Source organism: Camelus bactrianus, chromosome 19, assembly GCF_048773025.1.
Source record: "Camelus bactrianus isolate YW-2024 breed Bactrian camel chromosome 19, ASM4877302v1, whole genome shotgun sequence".
Classification (NCBI taxonomy): Eukaryota; Metazoa; Chordata; class Mammalia; order Artiodactyla; family Camelidae; genus Camelus; species Camelus bactrianus.
This window is the reverse complement of record NC_133557.1, coordinates 13,880,819-13,907,583: the sequence shown is the minus strand read 5'-3', so window position 1 is coordinate 13,907,583 and position 26,765 is coordinate 13,880,819. Positions and strand designations below refer to the sequence as shown.

At 43.7% G+C, this 26,765-nt stretch overlaps 2 protein-coding genes across 4 annotated transcripts in view; both read left to right on the top strand.

Annotated features, from left to right (window-relative positions):
- The window catches only part of MTCL2 (microtubule crosslinking factor 2), a 63,182-nt gene extending 55,141 nt beyond the window's left edge, over positions 1 to 8,041 (top strand). Inside the window, exons 15-16 of one of the 2 annotated variants that reach the window (XR_835703.3) lie at positions 1,288 to 1,596; positions 2,000 to 8,041. Coding sequence is in view for 1 of the 2 variants with exons in the window: in XM_010960764.3 (XP_010959066.2) it covers positions 1,288 to 1,440 (153 nt within the window). In the remaining variant the exon portion in view is untranslated. Of the gene's footprint in view, positions 1 to 1,287 lie in introns of both variants that reach the window. The other variant, XM_010960764.3, reaches the window with a different exon arrangement.
- A 2,224-nt stretch (positions 8,042 to 10,265) lies between these two features.
- On the top strand, positions 10,266 to 25,170 carry DSN1 (DSN1 component of MIS12 kinetochore complex). Of its 2 annotated transcripts, XM_010960765.3 has the most exons (11): positions 10,266 to 10,818; positions 12,145 to 12,193; positions 12,420 to 12,746; positions 14,764 to 14,837; positions 15,469 to 15,541; positions 17,257 to 17,344; positions 19,288 to 19,347; positions 19,743 to 19,817; positions 21,169 to 21,316; positions 22,203 to 22,290; positions 22,911 to 25,170. In XM_010960765.3, the coding sequence occupies exons 2-11, from the start codon at positions 12,160 to 12,162 to the stop codon at positions 23,012 to 23,014; spliced, it is 1,071 nt and encodes a 356-aa protein (XP_010959067.2). In that variant the 5' UTR covers positions 10,266 to 10,818; positions 12,145 to 12,159; the 3' UTR covers positions 23,015 to 25,170. The 2 variants fall into 2 exon arrangements, with proteins under 2 accessions (XP_010959067.2, XP_045376924.2); XM_045520968.2 differs by lacking the exon at positions 12,420 to 12,746 and having other exon boundaries at positions 10,447 to 10,818.
- The last annotated feature ends 1,595 nt before the right edge of the window (positions 25,171 to 26,765 follow it).

Sequence of the window (26,765 nt, the reverse complement as noted above, 5' to 3'; positions counted from 1 at the left end):
TTTAGGTAGGGATTATGTGCGTGTTAGTAAAAGAACGCATATAAGTTAGCTTTGCAGAAAAGGAAATGACAGAGTATCTCATGGAACCCAAGGTTATATTCCACTTTTAATTATTATAAAATATTGAATGTGTTCCCTGTGTTGCACAATATATCCTTGTAGCTTATTTTATACCTGTAAACCCCCTACCCTTATATTGCCCCTTCCCCCTTCTCTCTCCCCACTGGTGACCACTAGTTTGTTCTCTGTATGTGTGGGTCTGCTTCTTTTTTTGTTATATTCCCTGGTTTGTTGTATTTTTTAGAGTTCACATATAAGTGATATCATACAGTATTTGTCTTTCTCTGTCTGACTTATTTCACTTAGCATAATGTCCTCCAAGTCCATCCATGTTGCTGCAAATGGCAAAATTTTATTCTTTTTTATAGCTGAGTAGTATTCCACCATGTGTATATACCACTTTTTCTTTATCCATTCATCTGTTGATACACACTTAGGTTTCCGTATCTTGGCAATTGTAAATAATGTACAGCTGCACTGTTTTTGATTCAAGTATAATTGATTTACAATGTGTTAGTTTCAGGCGTACAGCAAAGTGATTTAGTCATATTTGGGTATATATATATTTTTTTCTTAAATTATTTTCCATTATAGGTTATTATAAAGTATTGAATATAGTTTCCTGTGCTTTACAGTAGGTCCTTGTTTATCTATTGTATATATAGTAGTGTGTACGTGTTAATCCCAAACTCCTAATTTTTCCCTCCTCCACCTTGTACAGCAGCCTTAGCCATTATCCCTGTATGTTGGTAACATTAAAAAATTAGAAAATACCTAAAATGCACATAAAAGTGAATTGGATAAATAAATTAAGCTATTTTCACTCAGTGGAATAGTATGTGGCCATTAAAAAGAAGGAAATCTAGACATACATAACAACACAAAAGTGTTCATGTTTGCAATTACAAAACAGACTGTAGGGGGTGAGATCCTTCTGGTAAATGTATGTGTGTGCAATGTTTTGAGAATTTATCTTTCATGGACAACGTCCACTTTCTTCCCTGTATATTCCAGGATTTATTACATTTGGGAATATTATTTATGAACAGGCATTAATTCTCTAGTGGGGGGAAATAATTTTTAAAAGTTGGTCGAGAGAGGGGCTACAAACCCCGGGAACTGATCCCTGGGCACAGCTGAGTCTAGATTCCTTGCCTGGCTGGCCACCCAGTCCATGGGTAGTCAAGGCCTCCTGGTTCTTCCTGACTTCTTCTTCCCTCCTCCTAGGATGCTGTTTGTGACTGTAACACCCAGTCTCTCACCTCCTGCTTCGCCCGGCCATCCCGCTCCGCCATCCGCCACTCTCCTTCCAAATGCAGGCTGCACCCTTCAGAGTCCAGCTGGGGTGGGGAGGAGAGGGCAGCCCCCCACAGCGAGTGACGGAGCAGCCAGGTTCCCCACCTCAACCAGCCCAATCCCTGGATAGCTGATGGGAACCAGCAGAGAGGAGACGAGGCGAGGGGCCCCGATCCCTGCATCCCTCGTCCTGGAGAGACAGCAGCTGCACCACTGCCAGAGAAGAGCTTTGCCCTCCAGGTAAAGCGGGGCCTCCTGCTGACTGCTGGGTGGTGATCTCTGACTTCCCAGGGGAAGGCAGTGAGAGGGAGAAAGACCAAAACTGGGCTTCAGAAGCGTCTCTAGAGAGATCCCTTAGGAGCTGATCCACTGAGAGCTTATCCCTGGGTTGTAAGGGAGAGCCTTGCCTGGTTCTACCCACACCCACTTCTCAGAAGAGCCAAGGAAAGCATACAGTTCCGGCCATGCCCCTCAGGGAAAAGGGCTCACAGAGATGTTCCCTGCCAACCACATCCCTCTTCATGGGGAGGAAACACTGATGAGAAGAACAGGCTTTGCTCTTGGGCTCAACTTGGGGGTCCTGGTGGAGCTGAGCTGGGCATCACCCCATCCCTTCCTTCCCTCCACCACCTCCTCCTCCCAGCCCTGCTGCTCTGGACTGCTGTGGCTCAAGGGGATATGATAGGGCGGTAGCCAGGGGTCAAGTATCTGCTTGGAGTCCTGGAGCCCTGGATCTCCCTGCCCAAAGCCTGGATGCAGCAGCAAGGACTGGAAGACAAGGTAGAAACATGTGGGGCTCAGGGTCGGGGAGCCACTGGAACTGCCTTTCTTGCCAAGGTGACTTGGGGTCCCCAACCTTCCCAGGAGACTCCTTGAGGACAGAAATGGGTAGAGCAGTCTCAAGACCTGGTGCACATATACATGCCTAATTGCCCACTGCCTTGATTGCTGGGGCCTCTCTCCCTGGCACCCTGGAGGGGCTGTTGCATCTCCACTGTGTTTACATCCTATGGCCGGTGGAGGGTAAGGATATTCCCAGCAAGAGACTCCCAGTTGGCCGGGTCAGGCCAAGGAGCAATCCAAGAGGCTGGTGCCCCAGGACATGGCAATAGACTGGGGCCTGGAAACACATTTCTTGCCTAGGTTGTTTATTTGAATTTTTCTTACTATAAATATTTAAGGTGGTTTTACTTTATTTTAATAATTTAATTTACCCTAAAGTCCTTAAGGTAATTTATTGGAAGTTGAGACGTACTCTTGCCACTGGGACAATGTGAGGCTTCGAACGCAATGGACGGGTGTGGGGTCCCCCATGTGGATAAGGAACTTGCAGCTGAGCTCTGGTTTCCTGGTCAGGCTTGGCGGGTCCCCCAGCAGAGCCGGAGCCCTGCAGTTTGCTCCCCCGACTCCGCTGACCATTTGACCCCGGATTACTACTTTACACTCAGCACCCGGTACTTACCTGGCCCCCAGCCGTCAGTCTGTGAATGTTCACTGACAGGGTGGGGGACTGGACCAGTGTCACCACTTCCCAAACATTTTCTCTTTTCCTTCTCATTTTCCTCCCTCCCTCTAACACCTTTTTTTCAATGAGTCAAACATGGATTCCTAAGGCTTTATCAAGAGCAGGGAGAGCTCTCCAAGTTCCCTAAGTGAGAACTCGCAGGAAAACAGGACTGAATTCCGAGAATGTTGTTTATTGCAGCTTTGCACATGGATGTGAGAGTGTCTGCCAGCCTGCTTCAGTTCTCACCAGCCTGCCAGCCTTTTCACCAGCCTCTCTCTTTAGCCTTATGGCCTCTCCTGGCTCGTCTCCCAGCCCTAACTGTACTGCCCACCCTTCCCCACATCCCATGTGAGCTGCATGAGCCATCGGATGGATTGCAGCATGGCTCATTGCAGTGTGGTGGTGGTTTTGGGGGGTACTCAAGACGGCCTCCCCCTTGGTGCCAGTGAACCCATTTTGGATGTACATGTGCCCCCACATCTGTGTGTGATTGGCTGGAGGCCCAGATGGATAAAGCAGCTTATCTGTGAATTCCCTATGAGGAAAACCATAAACCAGCAGCTTTGGTAGTTTGCCCCCAGGACCCAGGAGATGCCTCTGCACTCCTACCCACCAGCTCCCAGTCTTACCCTTTCTGGGGCACCTGGACCAGTTACCCAAATCCCTTCATCTCCATTCCCCATCAGCAGAACTTTGGGGTCAGACACTTCCTCACACCATAGTGACCTGTGTGGGCAAAACAGGCAGGCCGATGGATACGTGGGCCAGCCCCCTCCGGGATGCCACTGCTCCCACCCAAGAGATCAGGGGGCCCCTCCAAGGTTGTCTCCAAGTGAGGGGATTCACACCAGGCCACAAGCCACCAGAGGCCTTCTCCCACCTTCCCAAGCTGCGAGGGCCAGGGAGGCTGTGCTTCTAGCCTTGGGGAGAAATCCTCGTGAGACCTGAGCCCTGCGGACCACTCAGCCTTACTGTGATCCTCGTCCAAGATTGTCCTTGCCATCCTTGGTGTCTTGGTACCTGGCCGCCCGGCCCCCAGCCAGTGTCAGAGGCCCCAGGTCATGGTTTTCAGTCAAGTCCCAGTTTCTATTTTCTGCATGCCACTGTGCGAGGTCACTCATCACTGTTCTGACAGAAGCCTCTGAATGTGGGGCTTGATGGGGTTCAACATGTTACCTGTAAATATTGGTTTGGTTTGATTTTTAGCATTTTAATTAGTAACAGTGTTTTCTTTTTTAGGGTAGGGGGTTGGTTTGTAAAAACTCTCTGCTCATTTGGAATGTAATTTCTAAGTTTGTTTCTTTAAATGCCTTTTAAGTCTTGGTAACATTCCCAAAGCAGAAAACTGCCTGGCCCGCAGCAGGGACTCCCCTGGAGCATCGGGTCCCAGGAAGGAACACTACCCTTTTCCCCTTTCTTCCCCTTCCTACCACCCCTTGCCTTTTTACTCCTAGCAACTTCCTCGTCCTTCCCTTCCTCCTTCTCTACCCATCTTTTTCCTTTCCCCCATCCCCATTTTCTTCAACCAAAGTCCCAAGGTACCCTGAAGTCCTATTCCCTACAGACCGCCAGGCTTAGATCCATTGTATTGGCACGAATTGGTTGTGGGGAAATGGGAGAACAGTTGGCATGGTGACCCCAAAATGGACCATCTTGTGTTTCTTATGTCTGACTTCTTCCCAGAGCCAAATTAGACCCTCCTGGGGGCAATGATGTCTGTATTCTAAATGAAAATCAAACTACTTTGTCACATTAGTGGCTCCTAGATCCTGCATGCACATGGCATCAGTACGCAAGTTCCTGTCACCCTGGCAGCCCTTTGCCCCCAGTTCTTTCCCCACCAAAGGCTGACCAATTGAAAAATACCCTCCAAGAGGCCTTGCTCAAAATGGGCCCTTCCCCTTGGGCTCCCCCAGAACACTTCTCTACCGGCTGCTCTCCCAGGCGACAAAGTCAAGGGCCCAAGGACTTGAGCCTCTTCCACCCTGATTGCAACATGGCTCTGTCGTGCCTGACCCCATGCACCTTTCATGGTTTCATCATCCAGCCTGTTCTCTTGCTCACCCAACTTCCAGGCCCTTCCCAGTTACGAAGTGGGAGAATGTCCTTCTACCTTCTGCCTGATCACACTCCTTATCCCCAAGCCAACCCCCTAGTGCCCTGGCCCTGGAGGTGACACACCCTTCACTAGTGTTAGTGAATAGAAAGAGAGCCACAAGATAAACTGGACCAACCCTCTCACTTTTCTTTAAACTGTGACAAAACGTATATAATGTAAAACTTACTATTTTAGCCATCTTAAGTGGCTTTGAATACATTAATAATGTTGTACAACCATCACCACTATCCATTTCCAGAACTTTTTCATCTCCCCAAACTGAAACTCTACCCACTAAACAGTAACTCCCCACCCCTCCCCTCCTAGGCTCTGATGACCTCTATTCTACTTCCTGTCTTTATGAGTTTGCCTATTCTAGGTTCCTCATATAAGTGAAATCATACAGTATTTGTCCTTTTGGATCCAACCCCCTCACATTTTTGGATGAGGAATCAGGCCCAGAGAAGGGAGTGGGTCATCTAAAGTCACACAGCAAACTAGAGACAGAGTTAAGACTCAGGTGTCCCGACTCCCAGCAGGCTCTGCATTCCCAGTGGTGAGTGAGACATCACCTACCATTCTGTGGTCTTGGTTGAACCCCTTGCTCTCTCTGGGCTCAGTCTGTTTGCTCCCCACCACCTACCCATCCTCTCTTTTATCATCTTCCTCCAAAGCTTCCCCTCCTCCTGCCTCCTCTTCAGCTGGTTCTCACCAGCAGATGAAGTGGCCCTGGCCCATGGCCAAGGTTTTTCCTCTTTTGAGCCTGGGGCTTACTTGTAGCACCCATCCCTCAGCCCTCCCAGAATTGCCTCCCCAGCTCTGCTCCCCTCCCTGTAACCTCAGCAACCCCCTCCCATCCCCTCAGGCTCACATTCCCATAATCCTGTGTCTGTGGTCTTCCATCTCCTGATGTTTGGTTTCAAATCTCGTTGTGTCTTCTGAGTTTTATTTTGTGTTTTTTCACACCAAAGGAGGCACCTTTCCCCAGTGCCTCAGGCTGTGACACTCCCACCAGCCCAGAAAGATGTCTGCTTCATCCCACCCCTAAGCCACATTGTCTTTGTCCACAGCTTCCTGGCAGGACCTTAGTACTTTCCACTGGGAATGAGGGGGGTACTTGGATCCCCACTTTGACCTCCTCTACCCTGCCCAGTCCTGCATGGTCTTTTTTGGAAAGCAGATGCAGCCTGGCTAGGTTCTTCTCTCCTTCTCCCTGGGACCATTCAACCATCTGTCCTTCTTGACGTCACCATCTTTTGCATTCTCCTCTGAAAAAGCTTGTCCTGGCAGAACCAGTAGCTCACCCTGGCACTACCCCTTACCCCTCCCAACAGTGTTTGCAGTTTGCAAAGTCCACAGACCCAAGAACCAAAGGGGACTGGGGACATGATGCTGGGCCTGAGTCCCCTGCCCAGGGCTCCTCCCAACCCCTCCCTGACCCTCCTTAGACCCTCCCTTGTCTATCCCACCAGCCCTACTTCCTTCCCTTCTGCCCTTCACCAGCCCTCTGGGCCCTAGGCTCTAAGGAAAGGAGCTTTGATTTCCTCTAAGCATCCTTGAAGGGCCAGAGTCGTCAGGGCCTGGCCACCTTGTTACTCTTCATTCTGATACCACTCAAACTGCTCCCATGAGAAGGAACCTCAGCCAGGAGTCTGGAGACCTGGCCCAGGTCTGGGCAGATGTCAACTTCTCTGCGTTTGGCTGGTGGTATGATTTTATGATGACCAGAAGGATGATCCTTAGGGCTTCGGAGCACCCCTCGTGTTTTCGGGTCCTATGTCATCACCCTCTTTCCACTGGGCCCTGCTATACTGGCTCCTCTCTCAGCTCTGTCACTGATCTCTGTGCCTTAGTTTACTTCTCCACAGAGGGGGGCTCACCACAGGTCTGTTCCTAGCTTTTTCCCAGACATTTTGGTACCTCTAATGCAGGGCCTTGCCAGCTGTCCCCAGCTCCCTGACACTGCCTTGGGGCACCAGGTTGCTGAGGATGAGATGCCTGGACATTCTCAAAGAAGCAGGAGCATAACCTGGGAACCTGATAGAAATGAAAAGTATTGGCCCCACCCAAGACCTACAGAAGTAGACCTCTTTTTTGGTGGGGTGCTCAGCAAGCTGGGGTGTAGTAAGCCCTCCAGATGATTCTGACATACATAGGAGTTTGCCAACTGTTGATCTAGGCTAACAATTAGTGCGGCCTGGTGAGGGACTGAGGCTGGCCCTGACCAGGAAGGGGTGGGAAACACCAGCCTCATCTGGACTCCTGATAGATTGGAAAACTCCCTCCACACCCTCCTCCTCCTCCCCCAGAGTAAAACAAAACTATGTTCTCCTCTTCCTGGAAACTGCAGGTCTGGGAGAAGGCATACATTTTTCATTTCCCTGCCCCTGGCTTGGTTCCACTTCTACCCACCTCTCCCACTTGTCTGGGTTTTACAAAAGGTTGTGTAGGGTTGTGCCAGTCAGGCAGTGGGTGGGAGTCCTGGGGGGTGTGGGAGACAAAAGACCCTGATGGTTTATCCCTTGGGGACCTCACCATAGGCTTATGGCCTCTCTTCAAATAGAAAGAAACTTAACTCCTCAAAGAAAGAACCCTAAATCCCCAGCCAGCTCCTCCTCCTTCTCCCACCTCCAGGGAGACCTTGTAGACAGTGCCAAAAACAGCTCCAACCCCCAGCAGCTGGGGAAGAGAGCCAGAAGCTGTCCCTCCTCATCCTGGCCCCCCTCCCCAACCCCCACCAATACTGTGAAGCCCCCTTCCTGCCCAGCCTGGCTTCCTGGTGTGGCCCCTACAGTCGTGGCCCCTAGGGGTCCTCCAGTGAAAGGCCTTTGGGAAGGAAGGGACCAAGGGCATCCTTGGGCCAAACTGTCCACCTCTCCTGTCCACTGTTCTCTCCTCCCCACTCCTGTCTTCAAAAGGCTCCTTCCCAGGATGGATTGGGTGCTAGGACAACCATGGTCCAATCCGCCAGCTCTCCTTGCCCCCGTGTCATTTCAGACATGAGAATACTGTACAGTGTAAACTTACAAAGGGTTTTTAATGGTTGTAGATTGAAAATAAAGTATGTCATATGAACAGTTTCCGTGGACTTGGCCTCCTCTCTGATTTCTCTTGTAAGGTGGGTGGGGTCCCCAGCAGATTTGAAACCTGACTCTACCCCACCCCCAGTTGCCTGGGAAGGAGGGAACCTGGGAATGCCACAGCCAGCTGGCTGGTATGGGGTCACTTGGGAGGAGCCTCCAGGGGTTCCTGGCCACTGACACCTCAGAGTCTTCCATGAAGGGTGGTATCACCACTGAGAAACAAATGCAGAGTACTCAAAAATGGAATTGAACCTTTCTGCAAAAGACTTCTAAAAATTTATCATAAAAAAGGACACTATAGACATGAGTTGATTATCTATTACAGTATAATTAATTATCCCTAAACATATCACAGATGCTGTGGATCAGGAATTCAGGAGCTGGGTACTTCTGACTCAGGGTCTCCTGAGGTTGCAGTTAAGTGTCGTATGCTGCAGTCATTAGAAGGCTTGAGTGGGGCTGGAAGATCCATTCACAAGGTAGCTCACTCATATGACTTGCTCCCAGGAGCAAGTCAGGGTTGGCAGGAGGCCTCATTCCCTCCTCATGTGGACCTCTCATTGGGCCGCTTGAGTGTCCTCACAGCATGGCAGCTGGCTTCCCCCAGAGCAAGTGATACACGAGAAAGTGGGGTCGAAGTTACAATGTCTTTTATGACCAAGCACACTATCATTTCTGCAATATCTTATTGGTTATATCGATCAGCCCTACTCCTTGTGGAAGAGGACTGACTATACAAGGGCATGAACACCAGGAATTGGGGATCCTTGGGGGCCATCTTGGAAGTCAGCTGCCACATGAAAATCATACAGATCTCCTCTTTTTTGAGGGCCTAACAACAGTCAGTCCTGTGCTAGGCATTGAGGACAACAGTACATGGGCCTGAAAAACAGGAAAGCGAATGTCAGGAAAGTGGGGTGCCCAGGGAGCCAAGAGGAATCAGGAAAGGCTGCAGAGGGACCTCTAAACCTAAGGTTGAGACATTGACCAGATGGAGATGGTAGGGTGTTGTAGGAAGGAGACTGAGAGGAGATGTTCCAGGGAAAGGGAACAGCATATATGAAAGCCTAGTAGAAAGCAAAGCAGAACTGGGGAAGTGAAAGAAGTCTCTAGTGTGGGGAGTGATGAAAGAGGCTGGGTCAGATCATACAGTACCTTATGAGGGAAGGAATGTGCATGTCCCGTGGACAATGGGGAGCCATGGGAGAACTGAAAGTAGGGACAGGACATAGTCAGAGGATGTACTGGGTCTGGATTCCATGAAGCAGTACACTCACTGTGCCCCAGGATGGCCAGTTCCGGCTGTGTTCTATTCTTGGGACATTGACAAATAAGTGGTTGAAGGAGTAGGGTGGGCATAGAAGGAACTGGGCCCCAGAAAGTGCTATTCAGGGAAAAAAGGAAATCTCTGCTTTCAGACGGCTGGTGGGAGCCAACATGCTTGGAACCACAGGGTGGAAACTTCAGGAAGGCAGATTTCTGCCTACCACCAGAAAGCTTTTCCAAGGACCACAGCTGCTATGGAAGGATTTCCACAGTCACATTCCAGCTGCTGCTCACCAACCCTTCTTTCAGATTTTGTGGACTGTTTGTAATTCAATACTTGGACAGCTCAGATCCGAAAGGATTGCACACGCAAGGAGACATTTTGATGGCATCATGCTGGGTGCCGAAGCAGCAGTCTGCTCTCTTGAGAGCCCCCAAGCCAGCAAGGGATAGTGGACCAGGCACAGGCTGGACTCCTGGGAGCAAAGAAGGAGCATCTGGTTTTCAGCCTGGGGCCTCAGAGAAGACTGAAGCTTAAAATTTGAGAGAATTTTGCCAAGAACAAGCAAGGAAGGGCTTCCCAGGCAGAAAGAACGGTATGAGTAAAGGAGCAGAAGCAATGAGGGGTGACCAGAGGAGCAGAAAGCAGTTTGGGGAGGGGGTGGCCTGGAATGAGGCTGCAAAGGAGACTTCTTAAACTTTGCCAAGTATTGAAGGGAACCACAAAAGGAGAAAAAGTGTTAGAATAGGACTGGAAAAAGTGTTCCTAGTCCGCCCTGGGACAGTAATGGTCCACATTTTTTAGAGTTAAGATAAAGGAGGGGGCGTGGCCTAGCAATGGGGCAGGGCATCATCACTGCCCGCCCGCTAATGCACTATCTTCCTTTGGAAGGTACCGCTCTGGGCCTTTGTTTCCCCATCTTAGAAAGGCTCTGGGTATGTGTGGCGCAAAGGACACGATGGTGTGACGGGACTCCGTTAGTGACTCCCTGGGCATGCCATAACTGGGAATGCTGCAACGTGGCCAAAACTGGGCTGCGAAGGACTTGGACAAAGGGGGCGGGGCTGGTAAGAGACTTGAACATCGGTTTGCGCATGCACCTTGAGGAAGCCGGCGTTCTGCGCGTGCGCGAGTCCGAGAGGCCGCCGGCCGCGCATGCGCCCTTGGCTGGCGGGAGTTTCGCGAGAGGCGGCAGTGGCGCGGGAGGCGAATGGCGCTGCCGGTTCATACCGGGAAGCAGCAGCCACCTTCGCGCCGGGCGCCCAGGGGTAACCCCGGGCCGTGGAGAAAGTGACCTGCGGCTTTGTGTTTCGAGGACGAAGGCTCCGGGCCGGACGGGCGTCGCCCTGAGGTCAGGAAGTCGCAGACTTGTCCCTGGACTCGGCCTCGCTCACCCCCGCGCCAGTCTTTTTGGAGTCGGAGCCCTCGGCCCCGCCCAGACCCGACCAGTCTCCACTCCCCGACAGCGGAGACTAGGGGGTCTCCGGGGCGCTGCAGCCTCCTCCTGGTGAGAGGAAACCCCAGGGCGGGCGTTTGTAGAGGCCGCTCAGGGCCTGTTTTATAGAGCCAGCGGTCTGGACTCCAGAAGCGGTTGAGGGCTGGAGATGGGTCACAGGCCAGGCAGGGTTCGAATTTCATCTTTGTTCCAGGCTGGCTGCATAAAAAGTTTGGGCCAGGCTTTTGCCCCTCTGAACCTCAATTCCCCTATTTGCAAGGTGAAATTAATGTTGATTAAGAGCTGTGGAAAGGATTGATGGGATAATGATGCAAACAGTGTTTACATGCATTCATTGGTCCTGGCATATAAATTGGTACCGTTGTTGCTGCTGTTATCCAGGCTTTCATCTATGGGATACAGCCATATAGCTGGCGATTTAGATCCTTGACCTCCCCCTTGTTCTCTTTTCCTCGTTGTCCCTCCACATAAATTCTTTCCCTTTACTAAGCACCCTCCACGTACGGATTTCTGCTGCTGGGGAGGGATAAGCACGGAAGATGTAGAGGTGCCTCCCTCATGTCCCTGCCCTCTTCCATTCAGTCGATTGTCTGTGACAGGCCCTAGGAATACAGTCTGGCCGGGAAGACAGACATGTAAACAGACTTTACAGCCAGTGCTAGAGAGACCTAGGGGTGGAGCAGCCAACTCTGCCAAAGAGAAGTGATGTGAATGCTTCATGTTTGAGCTAGATTGGGAAGGATGAATAAGTGTTACAAGCAACGTGTGCAGATTCAAAAGTGGTTCATGGAATGGAAGTGGCAGGAGAAAGCAGAAATGGGTAGTTGGGACTAGCTCCTGGAGGTGTTGAATATACTGGAAGAACCTCTGCTGCAGTCTAAAGAATGGACTGGAGAGGAGCAGTAGTGCATGGAGGAGAACTGGTGGAGAGGTTGTTAGATTCTTGAGGGGAGTGGGAGAGAGTGGTGGAAATTATGACACGTGAGCTAAATTGATAACTGGAAACGGAGAAGAGCTTTAGAGACTGTTGGAGGTAGAGAATTTTTTTTTTTTTAATGGAGGTGCTGGGATTGAGCCCAGGACCTTGTGCCTTCTATGCACTCTACCATTGAGCTACATGCCACCTCCAAGCTAGAGAATATTTCTAGCAATGAATTCTGTGGAAATTCAGAGAGTGATGATCTATGCTGATATTCTCTGGAGGAGGTGGGTGAGGTGGGATTGGGCTGGGCCTTGTTAGGCAGGTAGAATTTCATGGGGCAGAGATAGGCAGATCAGAGAGACTGGAAAGCACAAGGCCTAATCTGATGTAGTAAAGCCCCAGCAAGACTGGGACTGAAATGTGAAGGACAGATCACCTCATTTTCCTATTTTCAGGGTTCTCCACCCAGGATGACTTCAGTGACTAGATTGGAGATTGTAGAAGGTGAGTATTATAGTGAAATTCAGTACCTCATGCCTTGGGTTCCGGTTCCTGAGCTATACCTAAATACCTTCCTGGCTCCTGGTGGATTTGGAATCACTTGCTCATGTATTTGCAGATATGCTTCCTCAGTGTTTCCATGATCTCGGGCACATGTTTTCTTTTTCCACTTTTTTGCATACTTAGTTGTGATGGGTTTGATTCTGTATTTTGACTTTTTTATAACAAGTGCTAGAAGAAGAACCAGTGACATCCAAGACTTATGATCATCAATTGGAATCAGATCCCATCCCTGCAGAAGCGTGTAATAAATCGTCTGCCTCCCTGGAGATGACTGAAGGCGTTTCAAAGGAACGAATTCACCTGGGCGCTAGCCCCCGAAAAAGGGAAAATTGTGATCTCAGCCACCGGGAAGGACTTCAATCCAGGTCCCTTCATTTGTCCCCCCAAGAACAGTCTGCCCGTTGTCAAGACAGGAGGCAATCCTGGCGGCGAGCAAGTATGAAAGAAACGAACCGGCGGAAGTCACTGCCTCCCTTTCATCAGGGCATCACAGGTGGGGTGCTATGTGCATAAGACAGTGGAGTTCCAGCTCAGATAGGAGGCAGTGAGGTATGGCAGAAAGGTAGACTTGACTTTCCTGCTTACTTGCTATGTGGCTGAGCAGATCACTTCACCTCTCTGAGCTTCAGTTTCCTCAACTGTAAGAGGAATATTCTAAGATTATAAGTACTGATGTCAAACACCTAGTAAGTATTCAATATCACTGTTATTTGTATCATAGTATTAGCTGTCTATTGTAATCTATACCATGAGAGGAAAATGTGATTTACAGTTTTGTTCAGCATTCACCTCTGCTAAGTGAATGTTCAACATTCACTTCTGCTAGAAATAAAGATTTCTAACTGTGGCTTTCTGCTTTATATCCTAAAGTAGAACAGAAAGTGTATGGGTTGCTATCTGATTTTAGGCTTTATAACTGAAAATATCTCAGGGGGAAGAGCACATAAAAATAGAGTAAAAACCTAGTTTTTAGACATGCTGTATTTGAATGTGATTTTGTGTGAATCTTTAATAACATCTCAGTAAGCAGTGAAGTACAAGATTTGATTTGAAGCACAAGAGCACATTTCAAGAAGAACATAATAGCTGTGTGACCTTGAGCAGGTTACTTAACCTTTGCCTTATGGTCCTCATCAGTGAACAGGATGGAATAATACCAGTCTTCAGGGTTGTGTGAGGATTAAATGAATTGATATGTAACACACTAGTTGGAATGTCGTAAGTAAGTAGCACAAGTGTTAAGCTGTTGTGATTATGTTAAAGCTATTACCTCACTTCCAGATGGTCTGATGTCTGGAAGGAAACCTGGGTAAAAACAGCCATTTAGCATATCAGAAAATTGCTATCACAGTTATGCTCATACACCTTACTCCTTAGATGTGCCAAGAAACTTCAATTTCCTAAGATTACCCTTACCTTCATCTCTGTTCCAGAGCATGTGGACCTAAAATTCTGTGTAATAGAAAACACTGATGTAATAAGATTTGCTGTTTCCTGGTTATTTCTGGCCACTTGCCAGGTTTCTTTGGTTATAGGCAGAAGGTATCCTGTTTTTCATGACTAACAGCAAGGAGAAGTAATCAAGAGAGGATACAAAAGAACTTTAAAAACACAGCCAGCTAAATCTGGAGGGTAAAAAGACATGTATCTCTCATAATTCTCTAAACAGATTTCCTTTGCTGTATAAGAACTGATGTTTTGAAATGGATGTAATGCAAAAAACAGTGTCTACATCTTTTAGTTGCTTGAGAATTCTCTGGAATAATTATGTGAAATGCCCATCCAATTCAGGCTGACTCACTGTGTGATCTTGGGCAAATTACCTATTTCCTAACCTTTGCCAAATGGAATTGATAAGATAGTTGCCTGAGTTTTAATGAGGTGTGTATGGCATTTAGTAAAATGCCTTTTAGATAGCAAGTGTTCAACAGATTACTATTAATATTATTATTAGGTCATAGAGAGGCAGCATGGTATTAGTGGGAACAACACAGGTTTTGGTGACAGACTTGGGACTGAATTCTGGCTATACCAGTAACAAGCATCAAACAAGTCATCTCCCCTCTGGGCTTCAGTTTCCCCATCTGTAAAACGGACCTCATAGTTTATAAGAAGATTCTTAAGACAGTGGATTTAAAGCATACTGCAGTGCTTATCATAAAAATACTGAAATGTTCCCATCTCCTTTGAATGGTGAACATAAAACATAAAAAGAATTTAAATTTTTTTTAAATCTACCTTGTTTAGCAAGACAAGATTTTAATGTAATACATAAAAGGTTCTTCTAACTTTTTAAAGTTAGGATGCACAGACGAGTAAATTTCATTCTTTGGTGATCCTGAACAAATTAGATGTGATTGTATATGAATTCTCCCTTTAATTAGAGAAGGCTGCTTGGGTTTTCTTACCTTAAGTTGGACTGCATCAAGGGGGAGGAAATTTTTTAGGTTTTTTAAGCTTTGCTCACTATAAGTATCCAGCTACTTAAAGGTGGTGCTATTTTATGTTAGAGCTCTGCAGATCCATCAGTGTCAACATGGCAGAAAGTAAACGGCTGGGCTCTCTCCTGCTTTCCAGTTTCCAGGTAAGATTCTCGGGATTGGGAAATGCTTCTTCCCTCCCCTTCCCTTTTTTAAACCTCTTACTGTGATAGCCCCAGAGAGAGATCAATACTGTGTGATTTATTGCTTAAAATTAAAAGATGTTTCTTTCTAGTTGGGATTAATTTAAAAGTCAGATTTTATTCCAGCAGCTGATTTGTCTCTGGACTAGGCTCTACCAGTCCCATTGGTGCTGCTGCCACTAACTGAGCAGTTAACAGAGATTTCCCCAGTCTAGTCTCTCTTGCGCATTGGCAGCAAATGATGGGAATTTAAAGTGGGTGGGGGTCAAATCTAAGTTAAGGCAGATATTTGAGGTCTGACTACATTCTGAGTTGGTATTATATTGCTGCTTGGTGATCACATCAGTTTAGATAAGCAAGTCATTTGTGTGATTACGTGACTATTTTTTCCTGAATCAAAAATCAAATTGTATAGTCTGAGCAACAAAGAGTTTTTTCCCTTAACTTTTTCTGTTTAATTATATGAAAAATCTTAGGTTAAAAATTAAATCATGTTTACTTTCATATTCATTAAATATCATAAAATTACATGAACTCAGGACTGGCCTGGGAAATCTTGGTTGTTATACTGAAAATGCTTTTCTTTATTTAGTTCTCTGTTCAGAAACTTGAACCTTTCCTAAGGGGCACTGAGGGCTTCAATCTTGAAAGTTACAAAGCCAAAGGTAAGTTGCTAAGACTAGATGAGTGAGCTTTGACCTTGGGCTGCATCTTCTGTTAAGGTCAGTTGATCCACTCTCAGGATCCCAATTTCCATGAACTGCTGCCTCATAAAACCAGCGCCCTCCTTTTTTGGGGAATTGCATTTTAAAAAGATAAGAATATGTGCTTAAGAAGTTCAGAAGGTCTAAAAAGTGAAAAGTAAGCCTCCTTTCCACCCTGATCCCCAGTCTTATTTCCTCTCCCCAGAGGCAACCATAGCCACCAGCTTCTTGTGTATCCTTGCAGAGACATTACTGCATTTCCAAACATTTATAAGTTAAAATCTAATGGGTAATCCTGTCTGCACTGTTTTTTTACCTTGTCTTTTTCTAACTTAGTAATTTATCTTGCAGGTTGTTTCATGTCACACAAATAGAGCTATCTTGATATTTTAGTAGCTACATGGTATTCCATTTTATAAATGGAATATCTCTATTTGATGCCCACATTGATTCAATCATCTCTTTATTAATGGGCTTTTGGGATCGCTTTCAGTCTTTTGCTATTCCAATGAATAGGGCAATGAATACCTTTTTACACAAGCCTTTGGGCATGTATTCAAGTGAAAATAAGATAAATTCCTAGAACTGGAATTAGCTAGATAAAATGAAATTATAAAAATTACCAGGTTGCCTTCCTAGAAAGTTTATATCAATTTGTTCTCTCACCAGCAAAATATGTAAGTACCTGTTTTCTCATATTCACCACACAGTTTTATCCAGCTATAGATTTTTTACCAGTTCATAGTTGATAAAAGGTATTTTTGTAGTTCTATTCTGTTTTTCTTTTGAAGAGTGTAACCATTTTTTTTGTATTTTTTAAAGCCATTTGTACTTTATTTTCTGTGTGTTGTCTGTTTGTATCCTTTGCTCATTTAAAAAAATTGGAATATTGGCTCTTTCATACTGATTTTGTAGGAATTCTTTATATATTAAAGAAATTAGCTGTTTGTTTCTGACATAAGTTACAAATATTCTTTCACAGGAACCAATTTTAAACTTCCTAGAAAGTAGATATTCTCCTTACTTTATGATTACACAATCATCCAGGTCAGAAATACTAAAGTGCTACCCACTTAAAAGACCTAGAAGATACATGAACTCAGACTAACTTGCCAGTTAAAATTGTTTATTTCAGAATTGCACCATCACCATAATTAGAGTTGATGTGCCAAAGTTATTTTTCATAACTACTTAACATAACCTTTCCCCTCTGCATTCCTCACCTGAATGTAATTGTAGAACCTTCCAAGTCTAAGCAGAGCCCGTTTTTACCTTATGCCCATAATTCTTTGCTTCCAGCTATTTCTCATTACACTTTTGCCATTACCTGACTTCTCTAATATGTTCTTCCATCCAGTGCCAACGGTTCATATCTTGAAAAGAATGAAATGTCAGTGCAGATAAATCTTTTTAACTGCTTTTTCACCAGTCCAATGTAAAAGAAAAATAAATAAGTATCATAAAGAGGAATTGTCTTTCATTTTATCTTTATTTACCCAAAGGAAGAAGATAAAATCTTCCTGTATATTTGTAGCATTTTTTCAAATGGATGAGAGGGCCAGAGTATAACGGGTCCCTGGAGCTAAGACCACCTTAAGAATGTTATATCTTTGTCAGCAGCTCACTGAAAATTTATATTCTCTTTATTTTACAACATGTAATTTTGTTCTCCCTAGCATCTTCTCTTTCGGAAGAATTGAAACATTTTGCAGACAGTCTGGAAGGTAATGGAGCTCTACAAAAATGTTTTGAAGATCCAGAGGGGTAAGAGCAATTCCCCTTCTGTCCAAAATTGTAATTGAATGAAGACTTTAATTAGACAGTTGTACATTCACTCAGCAAACATTTATCCAACATCTCCTATGTATCAGGCTCTTAAGGTACAGTGATAAATAAGTCAAACAAGATCTCTCTTCTTATGTATTATAATAGGAGAGACAGTCAAACAAATACATAGAAAATAATGATTTCAGATACCGATAATCCCAGAAGTCAGTAAATGTGATAGTGACTTGAGAGGGTGGGCAACTTTAACTAGAATGTTCAGAGAAGTCCTCTAATGATTTGACCTTTGCACTGAGACCTGAATGGTGAGAAGGAGCCAGCAATGGAAGGCGAGGAAAAGCATTCTTCAGATCTTGGCAAGCCTTGCAAATTGGAGAGAAACTTATGTTCGTTAGCTGTTGGCAAGCAAGAATATTAGGAGAAATTTAAAATCCCACCTCCAAACTGGTAGTTCCTGTGCAGGGGTGCACATAACCCTCCACCCCTGCCTACAACAAATATTGTCACTTGGACTTACATCATGAACTCCTTAGTTTTGACTTCACAAAGGTCTACCTTTCCATGAATCCTTAGAATTAACATTGCTATTCAGGAAATAATGTCTATTGACAGATGACTGGATAAAGAAGCTGTGGTATATTTATATAATGGAATACTACTCAGCCATAAAAAATAATAAAATAATGCCATTTGCAGCAACATGGATGGACCTGGAGGTTGTCATTCTAAGTGAAGTAAGCTGGAAAAAGAAAGAAAGATACCATATGATATTACTTATATGTGGAATCTAAAAAAAAAAAGACAAATGAACTTATTTATAAAACAGAAATAGACTCACAGACATAGAAAACAAACTTATGGTTACCAGGAGGGGAAGGGGGTGGGAAGGCATAAATTGGAAGTTCAAGATTTGCAGATACTAACTAATATATATATATAAAATAGATAAACAGCAAGTTTATACTGTATAGCACAGGGAACTATATTCAATATCTTGTAGTAACTTACGGTGAAAAAGAATATGAAAACGAATATATATATGTTCATATATGACTGAAGCTTTTTGCTGTACACCAGAAATTGACACATTGTAAACTGACTATATGTCAATAAATATATATATATTTAAAAAAAAAATTTAGCTCAACATGGCTTCTCTTTTAATGCAGTGTATTTAAGCCACAGAGGCTGTCACAGGCCTTGGTAGAAAAACATGAAAGGTGGCACAACTGATTTGCCTTTGCCACACAGAGTACCAAATACATGTGCAAATTTATGGCATTTTCAGTGCTTCCTGCTTTTCCATTAGGGTTAAGTACCCTACTGAGCAGAGCCATTGGTTTAAGTAAAACATATCCCACTGATAGCTTCAATTTAAGTGGGAAGACAAGATGGTTGTATGAATAAGTATTGTTGGGCCTTAACAGAAGTTAAGGTTTTGAGTAATGAGAGGGGAAGAGGCTAAAAAATGGTGTGAACAAAAGTTTGGAGATTGAAACCCCCAGATACTTGAGGCTGAGTGGCATTATGTTGGACAGAACAAAGGGTAACAGTAGGAATCAAACTTAATGAGCTAGACAGAGCCAGAACACAGTGCCGGGTTAAGGTGTTTCGGCTTTTCTTCTGAATGCAGCAGAGGATCACAGAATTTTTAAGCAAGGAAAAAAAAATAAAGGAGTATTTTATGAAAGGTTAATCTGGCCATAGGTGAATTGGAATTGATGAGAAAAATAAATGATAAAGAGACCACTGAGAAAGCTGTTACTTAGTGCAAAAGTGAAATACAGTCCAAGAGTAAATATTTGTCCAGAGGTAAATTCTGAACGTGTTTTGTTGCCATTAAAATTGTGTAAGGTATCCATATTAAAAGCAAATGTTCTTGAAAGATTTGAGTTTATCTCATAATCTTATCTGTATTCCAGAAGAGCATCAGATTTGTCTCTGGAAACATCAGTGGCTGAGATGAAGGAATACATAACAAAGTAAGTGAAGATGAGTGACCTTTGTTGGAAAATCTAGATTCATCTAGGGAAAATAGCTAAACCTGGGAAAAATGAATAGTAAACATCCTGTTCAGTGTGTCAATACTAGTATATCAACACTGGAAGTTAGAAAGCTGCACCTAGGGATGTATGGGGTCTACTGATGGCCAATTTCATAGAATGAAGTCTAGAAACTAAGGATGTTAATTTGATTTTTAAGAACTCATGTTTGATTGATTGAATTAATATCCTCTGAATTGGTCATGCTCTCCAATCCTTTTATGACCTTTTTATTCACATCTTAGAACCAGAGTAGACACCTAATATACTTGTTGCTCTTAGTGATTCAGAATGAGATGATGAAAAATTAACTGAATTTTTTTCTGATTCTGTAGATTTTCTTTAGAACGTCAGAGTTGGGACCAGCTGTTGCTGCGCTACCAGGAGGAGGCTGATGAGATCATATCCAGGTTAGATCTATGACTAGAAATAGAAAGCTTTTACCTAGATTTGAATTGATTTCAGTTCTGTTAGCACAAATTGAATGATGAATCCATTCTTACAGGCCCATCAACTCAGCAAATCTCTGTAAAGTGTATATTAGCATTCTGACTATAAATGGAGAATAAAAGGGAAGGGAAGGGAGAGTTTCACTATTACTCAGCCAAAGAACAGAACTGCCCCTGTTCTTTGACCTTAGCTGCTGTTCCACATCCTGGGGAACACAGGCACATCTCTAATCTGGGGCTGGGCCAAGAACAATATCAAAAGTCTTCAGTGAGCACATAGCTTTTGAGTTGCAGCTGTGGGAGAGAACCCTGGCCTTGGAGATCCAGACATGAAAGAAGGGATGGAAGAGGGTGGAGAGAGAGGATCTTTGGGTCTTGAAGGCATAAGAAAGTGGGAAAGTGCTAGATTTTGGTTTGGTTTTAGTTTAGTGATTTTAAGCTTTATTTTCCAAACAGAATCTTAGCTAGAAATATCACTATAAAATATTAGCCAAAATCGTAATTGCAAAACTGGCCTCTTATTAGAGAGCCGCTTTGAGGAAGACAGTTTGAAAAACTTACTCAGTCTAGGCATTGATGGTTATCACTTTCTTCACCCTTTAAATGTTCTATTTATGAAGATAGATAATGTATAAAATGGCAGTTTCAGAATAAAAACTTGATGGAGCATAGCTTAATAGTTAAGAGGAATGCTTCTGGAAACAGACTGTCTCTATTCAGATTGTAACTACTCCTTAGTTCTGTGACCTTGAGCAAACCACTTAATGTGAAGTGCCTCATTTGAAAATGGGGATAATATTAATACATACCTCATTGGCTCATTATACTTGTTAAATGGAAAGTGCTTAGTGTTTGGCAACCAGTAAGCACTCAGTAAATTGTAGTAGTTGTTATAAAGAGTCATCTTAAATTTTCATGAACTCTCCATTATATTCAGTTATTTTAGATAATTGAAGTGAGCCAGCATCTTTTTGGTAAAAGATCATAGACATTGGCTTCAAGCTAGCAAGCTTTGGCTTTATCCCAAGTGTAGTCCTTTTTGTAAATGGACCTTACTGTTAGGTGGAGTCGGATAACTTGAAGCCTCTAGCATCTCCTGGAGTCCAGTGGTATAAAAACATTAATACTAGATAATTATTTCAGAATCCCCTGTTAATAAGAGAGCCTGTACTTAACAGTGGGGTAGAAGAATGTTGATTCAGGTTAATAAAGCCTTGTAGGGGGGGTTTTCCTAGGTAATCTTTACTGTTCTCCCCAGAAAATTACTATAAACTTACATGAAAGCTCTTTTTTTGTTTTATTTCTTTTTTAGAGGGTCAACTGAAACCAAAAATACTGAAGTTGAAGTGGGACCTACAACATATCTTAGGTCTTCCCAGAGTGAAGTCCTTAATACAAAGCCTGACTACCAAACAATATTACAGAACCAGAACAAAGTCTTTGATTGTATGGAGTTGGTGGTGAGTTGGGTCATGATTCTTTGGTTGAGTTATCCAGCTTTGCTACCTTGTCATCCTTGGAAATTAAAAGACCTGGAGAATATGTGTAATAAGATAAGCGTATTCAGCTCTACCTAGGAAAACATGGAGAGACAATAAAAAATAAACAAATAATGTTAAGTGCTAATAAATCAGGTGGAGGGAGAGAACGTACAGACAGCAGTTGCTGTATAGAGGGGTTGTTAAAAGCCCACTAAGGTGCCACTTTAATAGAGACTAGAAAGAAATGAGGAAATGAGCCATGAGGACATTTTGGAGAACAGTATTTTATCAACCCAAGTATTAACAGGAAGTAGATGGCATTTGATATAGGGGAATTCAAGGAGAGTCTAGTGACAAAGGGTCCTAAGTGTAAAGGTTTGGATATAAGGAAACCAAAAATGAAGTGAAGTGAACTGGGGCTTAGAGGCAGCTGAGCCATTACTACCCCTAGGCCTTGTTGGGGGAAGAACGGTTCCTGTAGCACCTGGCGGGGAGTCATATATAGTGGGCTCCCTTCAGAGAGTCATGACCTTCAGTCCAGGATGACCCTCCTGGGAGCTGGCCTGGGTAAAGATACCCTGACCTCATTCAGCTGCCTCCCACTTGGCTCCCTCTTGGCCAAGCCCACCCAGAAGCCATAGGACATGGGATCCTACTGGAGGTTATGCAGCTCAGCCTGCTGGTGTGTAGAGCAGGGTCATGAGTGCAGTCTGGGTGTGGAGGGGCAAATAATAGTGTCTGGCATAAGCATTCCAGGTTGAAATAACCACAAAAGCAAAGCTTCTTAGCAGGAGTGTGCCTGGTGTGTTTGATGAGCATCTAAGAAGTTGTGGACCCTTACATTTCACCACTGTCTTCTCTGCAGATGGATGAACTGCAAGGATCCGTGAAGCAGCTGCACACCTTTATGGACGAAAGTACCCAGTGCCTCCAGAAGGTGTCAGTACAGCTCGGTAAGCCTGTCTTAAAGGGACCAGAGCTCACAGGGTTCTGTATCTAATAGCACTTCAGATACAAACTGCCTTTCCCTGTATCAGATGATTTTTTTTCCCTCGCAATAACTGTTATGTTGTGGATATTCAAAATTGATTGGAAATTTGTAGATGTGAATTCCATAGAAGCACAGTAAACTGATACTCATATCTCTACAAACAGTTATTTTGGTAAATCCAAGAGTTAAGAAATACTCATTGCGTTTTATCCCTTTTCATTCTTCAGGAATCCACTAAGTGACACTGACATTGCTTCTCCATCACTTTTCCTGACCTCCTCCAGCCCTAAATTCTTTGCTAGCTCAATGGTAGAATGCATGCTTAGCATGCACTAGGGCCTGGGTTCAATCCCCAGTACCTGCATTAAAATGAATGAATAAATAAATAGCTATACATACCTTCATTTTATTATTCATTGGATTGTGCTGTGGTTGTAGTTGCAGCTGGTTTTCCTACCAGACTGCCATCACATTTGTACTTGGAATGCCCTTTGGTATATGGCACAGTGTCCAATATAGTAAGTTTTCAATAAATATTACTTGAATTAAATTGAATTTTTTTTTCGCTCCTTTTCTCTGCAGGGAAGAGAAGCACGCAACAATTAGATCCTTCACCAGCTCGAAAACTGCTCAAGCTTCAGCTGCAAAAACAACCTACCACACATTGCTCTAAATCTTGTCAGTGACCTTATGCAGCTTTTCTGCCACAAGGTGCTGCTGTAGGTGAAAGAAATGGGAAGAGTGCCCCAGTGCACGGCAGCTGCACGGCAGTCTGAGCTGTGATGTCTGCCCCGTTGCCTTTGAAGATAACTGGCTGACTGTATAGCACTTCAGTTTTTCTCTAAAAGTGATGGAATTTATGCATCTGAAAGGATGTTGTATAGACACTTTTTCCAAGAATGTTCAAAATGCTTGGCACTTCTGTTTTGGAATGACCTTCAGAACTAGTGGCCCATTCTTTTGAATATCCTTTGTGGTCAGGAACCTTTCTCTTGTGAAGATGTTTTGCAGGTTTTGAAACAACCCAAAGTCATTCAGGACCAAATCCATGAAACATTTTAGGGGTCATTCTGGTAGTAAAGGAATGAGACTGATCTTTTAGTGTGGCTTTGAAGGTGATTTTAGGTAGAGGAGAGGTGAGCATTGTTTGCATTGTGTTGACACATGTATCACTTCACAAGATGTCCAAATTGAAGGAAATACTACTCATTTTCTATATCCTGCTATCTATAGTGTGCTTTAGCTTTTGATAGTTGACATCCTAAGTTTTGGATTATTGGTAAGAAGGGGTTAAGAACCTCTTTTCATTATTTTCTGTATTTGCTAATAATCTGCATTATAAGATTGCACATACTAAAAAGCTTTCCCTTGTCCTTATGTTTATTTTGAGTGTATAAAAAAATTAAAAGACAGGGAAAGCTTAGCGGAAAATAGGATTCTTTGCCAGGATGCAGAAGTGAACAGTAGTGGAGAAACACCTCAGCATTAACTACAAATAAAACACCAACTACTTTGTTGTTAGTGTCTCTTATTCTCTGATCCTCCTATTAGGAGAAAACCCACTTCCTTTAAATACCTGGCCATAATCCTAAGTCTTAAGCCTTGGCCTAAGTACCAGTTAGTGAGAGGTGGTATCTCCTTGCTTTGACTTACGTTCCTCATTCTCTCATATTTACAGAGCCCCTGCTATATGCCACGCACAGTTCCAGGAACTGGGGAGAGAGCAAAGAACAAAAACAGACATGGGACCTCCTTTCATGATGCTCACAGTCTAGTGGGGACACAGGGAACGAGACCACTTCTCTGCAGAAGTGATGTTTTACTTGATTTGGGGAGAATAAAGGAATTAAATAGGGCAGTTATTTGAGGTAAAAGGAGCATCATTTTGAAAGGCCTGAGGGGAGAATGAAATATTCTGGGATACTAAAAAAAAAAAAAAAAAAAAAGAAGTAAAGCAGAAATGCTGAGTGCCAGTGTAAGAACCATGTGAGACAGAGAATTGAAAGTCACTGGTTTTAAGAGGGAGAGATGGGATTAGAACTTTTATTTTTTAAAGAGCACTCCAGTTGATGTTTGGAGACAAGATAGAAGCAAGAAGGTGTGGGTGTGAGAGACCAGTTGGGCTACTGCAACAATCGAGGTGGAGAATGACAGCCTATGCTGGGAGTTGGCAGTGGGTGAGTTGGGGGATTTGTTCATAGGTCTGGAACATAGGCATGTCGCTGTGTTAAAAGTCTAACTCTGCCACTTACTAACTGACTGAAAAAGGTTATTTAACCTCATTTGTAAGATTGGGGGAACAACAGTATCTGTATCACAGGGATGCTATAAGGATTAGACTAGATAACAGAAGTATAGAACAACAGTACCAATGTGATGGAGGTGGGTAAAAGCTCTAACAACTGGGTGGGTGGGTGACAGCAGTTAATGACATGGGAAAGTTAGAAGTTGAATTTGGGATGCCAAACAGAAGTCACCTAGACTGTTGGATATACAGGTGGAAAACCTGGACTAGAGATTAAAATCTGGAAGTTACTGATACCTAGTTATTAAAGCCTTAAGAATAGATAATATTGTCCGGAGTAGAGCAAGAAGGGAAACTGGACAGCCCTGGGGAAAGCTTTTAAGAATCAGAGGAATGGTGTTAATTGTCTATTCTTCCAGAAGCAGAGTACTAAAATGCAAAGAGTATAGAGATTGGAGTGAATCTTCATCCTTATCCTCAATTTCCTTATCTATAAAATGGGGAGAGACACCTCTCTCCAAAGGTGATTGTATCTCCCCTCATTTATTTATTACATTGTATTGCATTTTTTGTTGATAAGAATTTATTTAAACTCAAGGATAAGAAGTAATTTTGTGTCTGCAATAGCGATACAAGATAGAGCACAGATACATTGTAAATCAACTATACTTCAATAAAAATAAAATATTATATGCACTAAAAAAAGCACAGAGAAAGAAAAATAAGCTCTGAGCACTCTATAAGCATACAGACCACAACTTGATGAGATAACTTCTACTTTTTGTCATTATAGATGAAGAACTCAGGCATGGGAGGGGCTTAATAATCTAACCAAGGACATAGAGATAGGAGTGGGGTGTCGCCTGCAACCAATGTGGCACTCAGTAAATGTCAACAAACATAAATCATATGATAGTCTGTGTTCAAATTAATACTAATTTTCCCTCTTCCCAAATTTGGTTCAGGAATTGTGCTTGATAAATATAGACAATTGTTCTCCTTGAGATGTTTGGTAGTATTCGTTTCACTTGCCCTAATTTAGTTAAGAGAATATAAGTATTTAGTCAGTAATACTTAACACTAAAACAATAGATTAAATTATTAACTCTTTCAAGGAGTTCAAGGATTATGTCCTGTACATTTTGGTGTTACTGGATTTTGGGGTAATTAAGCTTAATGTGTATAATCATTCTGAAAAAAATTCCATTTCTCATGCTGCACTCAAGGAGATGTGGCTAGCAACTGTAAAAGGTGATACAATGGAGCACTGGGAATTAGGAGCCCTGCTTTGGATTCTAGTTCTTAAATTACTAGTTCACTCACCAAAAATTTACTAAGCCCTTTCTTTATGCCAAGCACTGTGCTAGGTACCGTGTGACCTTGGATGCATCTTTAGGCTCATGTGAAAATAAAAAAAGATGCCATTTCCTGTAAGGGTTCTTAGGGGATTCATAAAGATGTGACTCAGCAGAAAGGGAGAAGGCAGCCAGACACAACACGGAGCGCCTCTCTGAGCAGTTCTAGTTAAGATTCTCCAAGGCAAACCACCCCTTTAATCAGGGGGATACGTTCCAAGGCCCCTAGTGGATGCCTGAAACTGTGGACAGTACTGAACCCTATGTATGGTAAGATTTTTTCCTGTACATATATGTACCTACAATAAAATTTATAAAATAGGCACAGTAAGAGATTAACAACAACAAAATAGAACAATTAAATACAATAAGTTAGATGAATATGGTCTCACTGAAAATATCTCATTGTACTGTGCTCACTCTTAGGATAATAGGAGATGATACAATGCCTTTGTGAATGATTGGTTGGTGGTGAGTTAGGTTGGTGTTCCAGAAACAGCGCTTGGCCTGAAGTTACCATCCTCCACCTGGGTGTAGGGGTCTTAGCGCTTGTAGAAGAACTCAAATATACACTGTTATGTATATCCCTTGAGGAGGAACTAGGGACTCTTGGTGCACTATGTGCTTTTTCTCAGTTTCTGCATTCCCTCACATCCCTGAATAGTAACTGCTTGAATCTGCTCTTTGGAACACAGGGAAGGTCTAGGAGGCTGAAGCCTTTTCCCTGCAAACAAGAAACGGGGAACATAGAAAGGTTTTGTACCCAGGAGAGCCCCACAGGTTTTAGGTTTTGTTGGGCATCTTCTTCCAGAGGAGCCCAGTTTCATCACAGGAAGA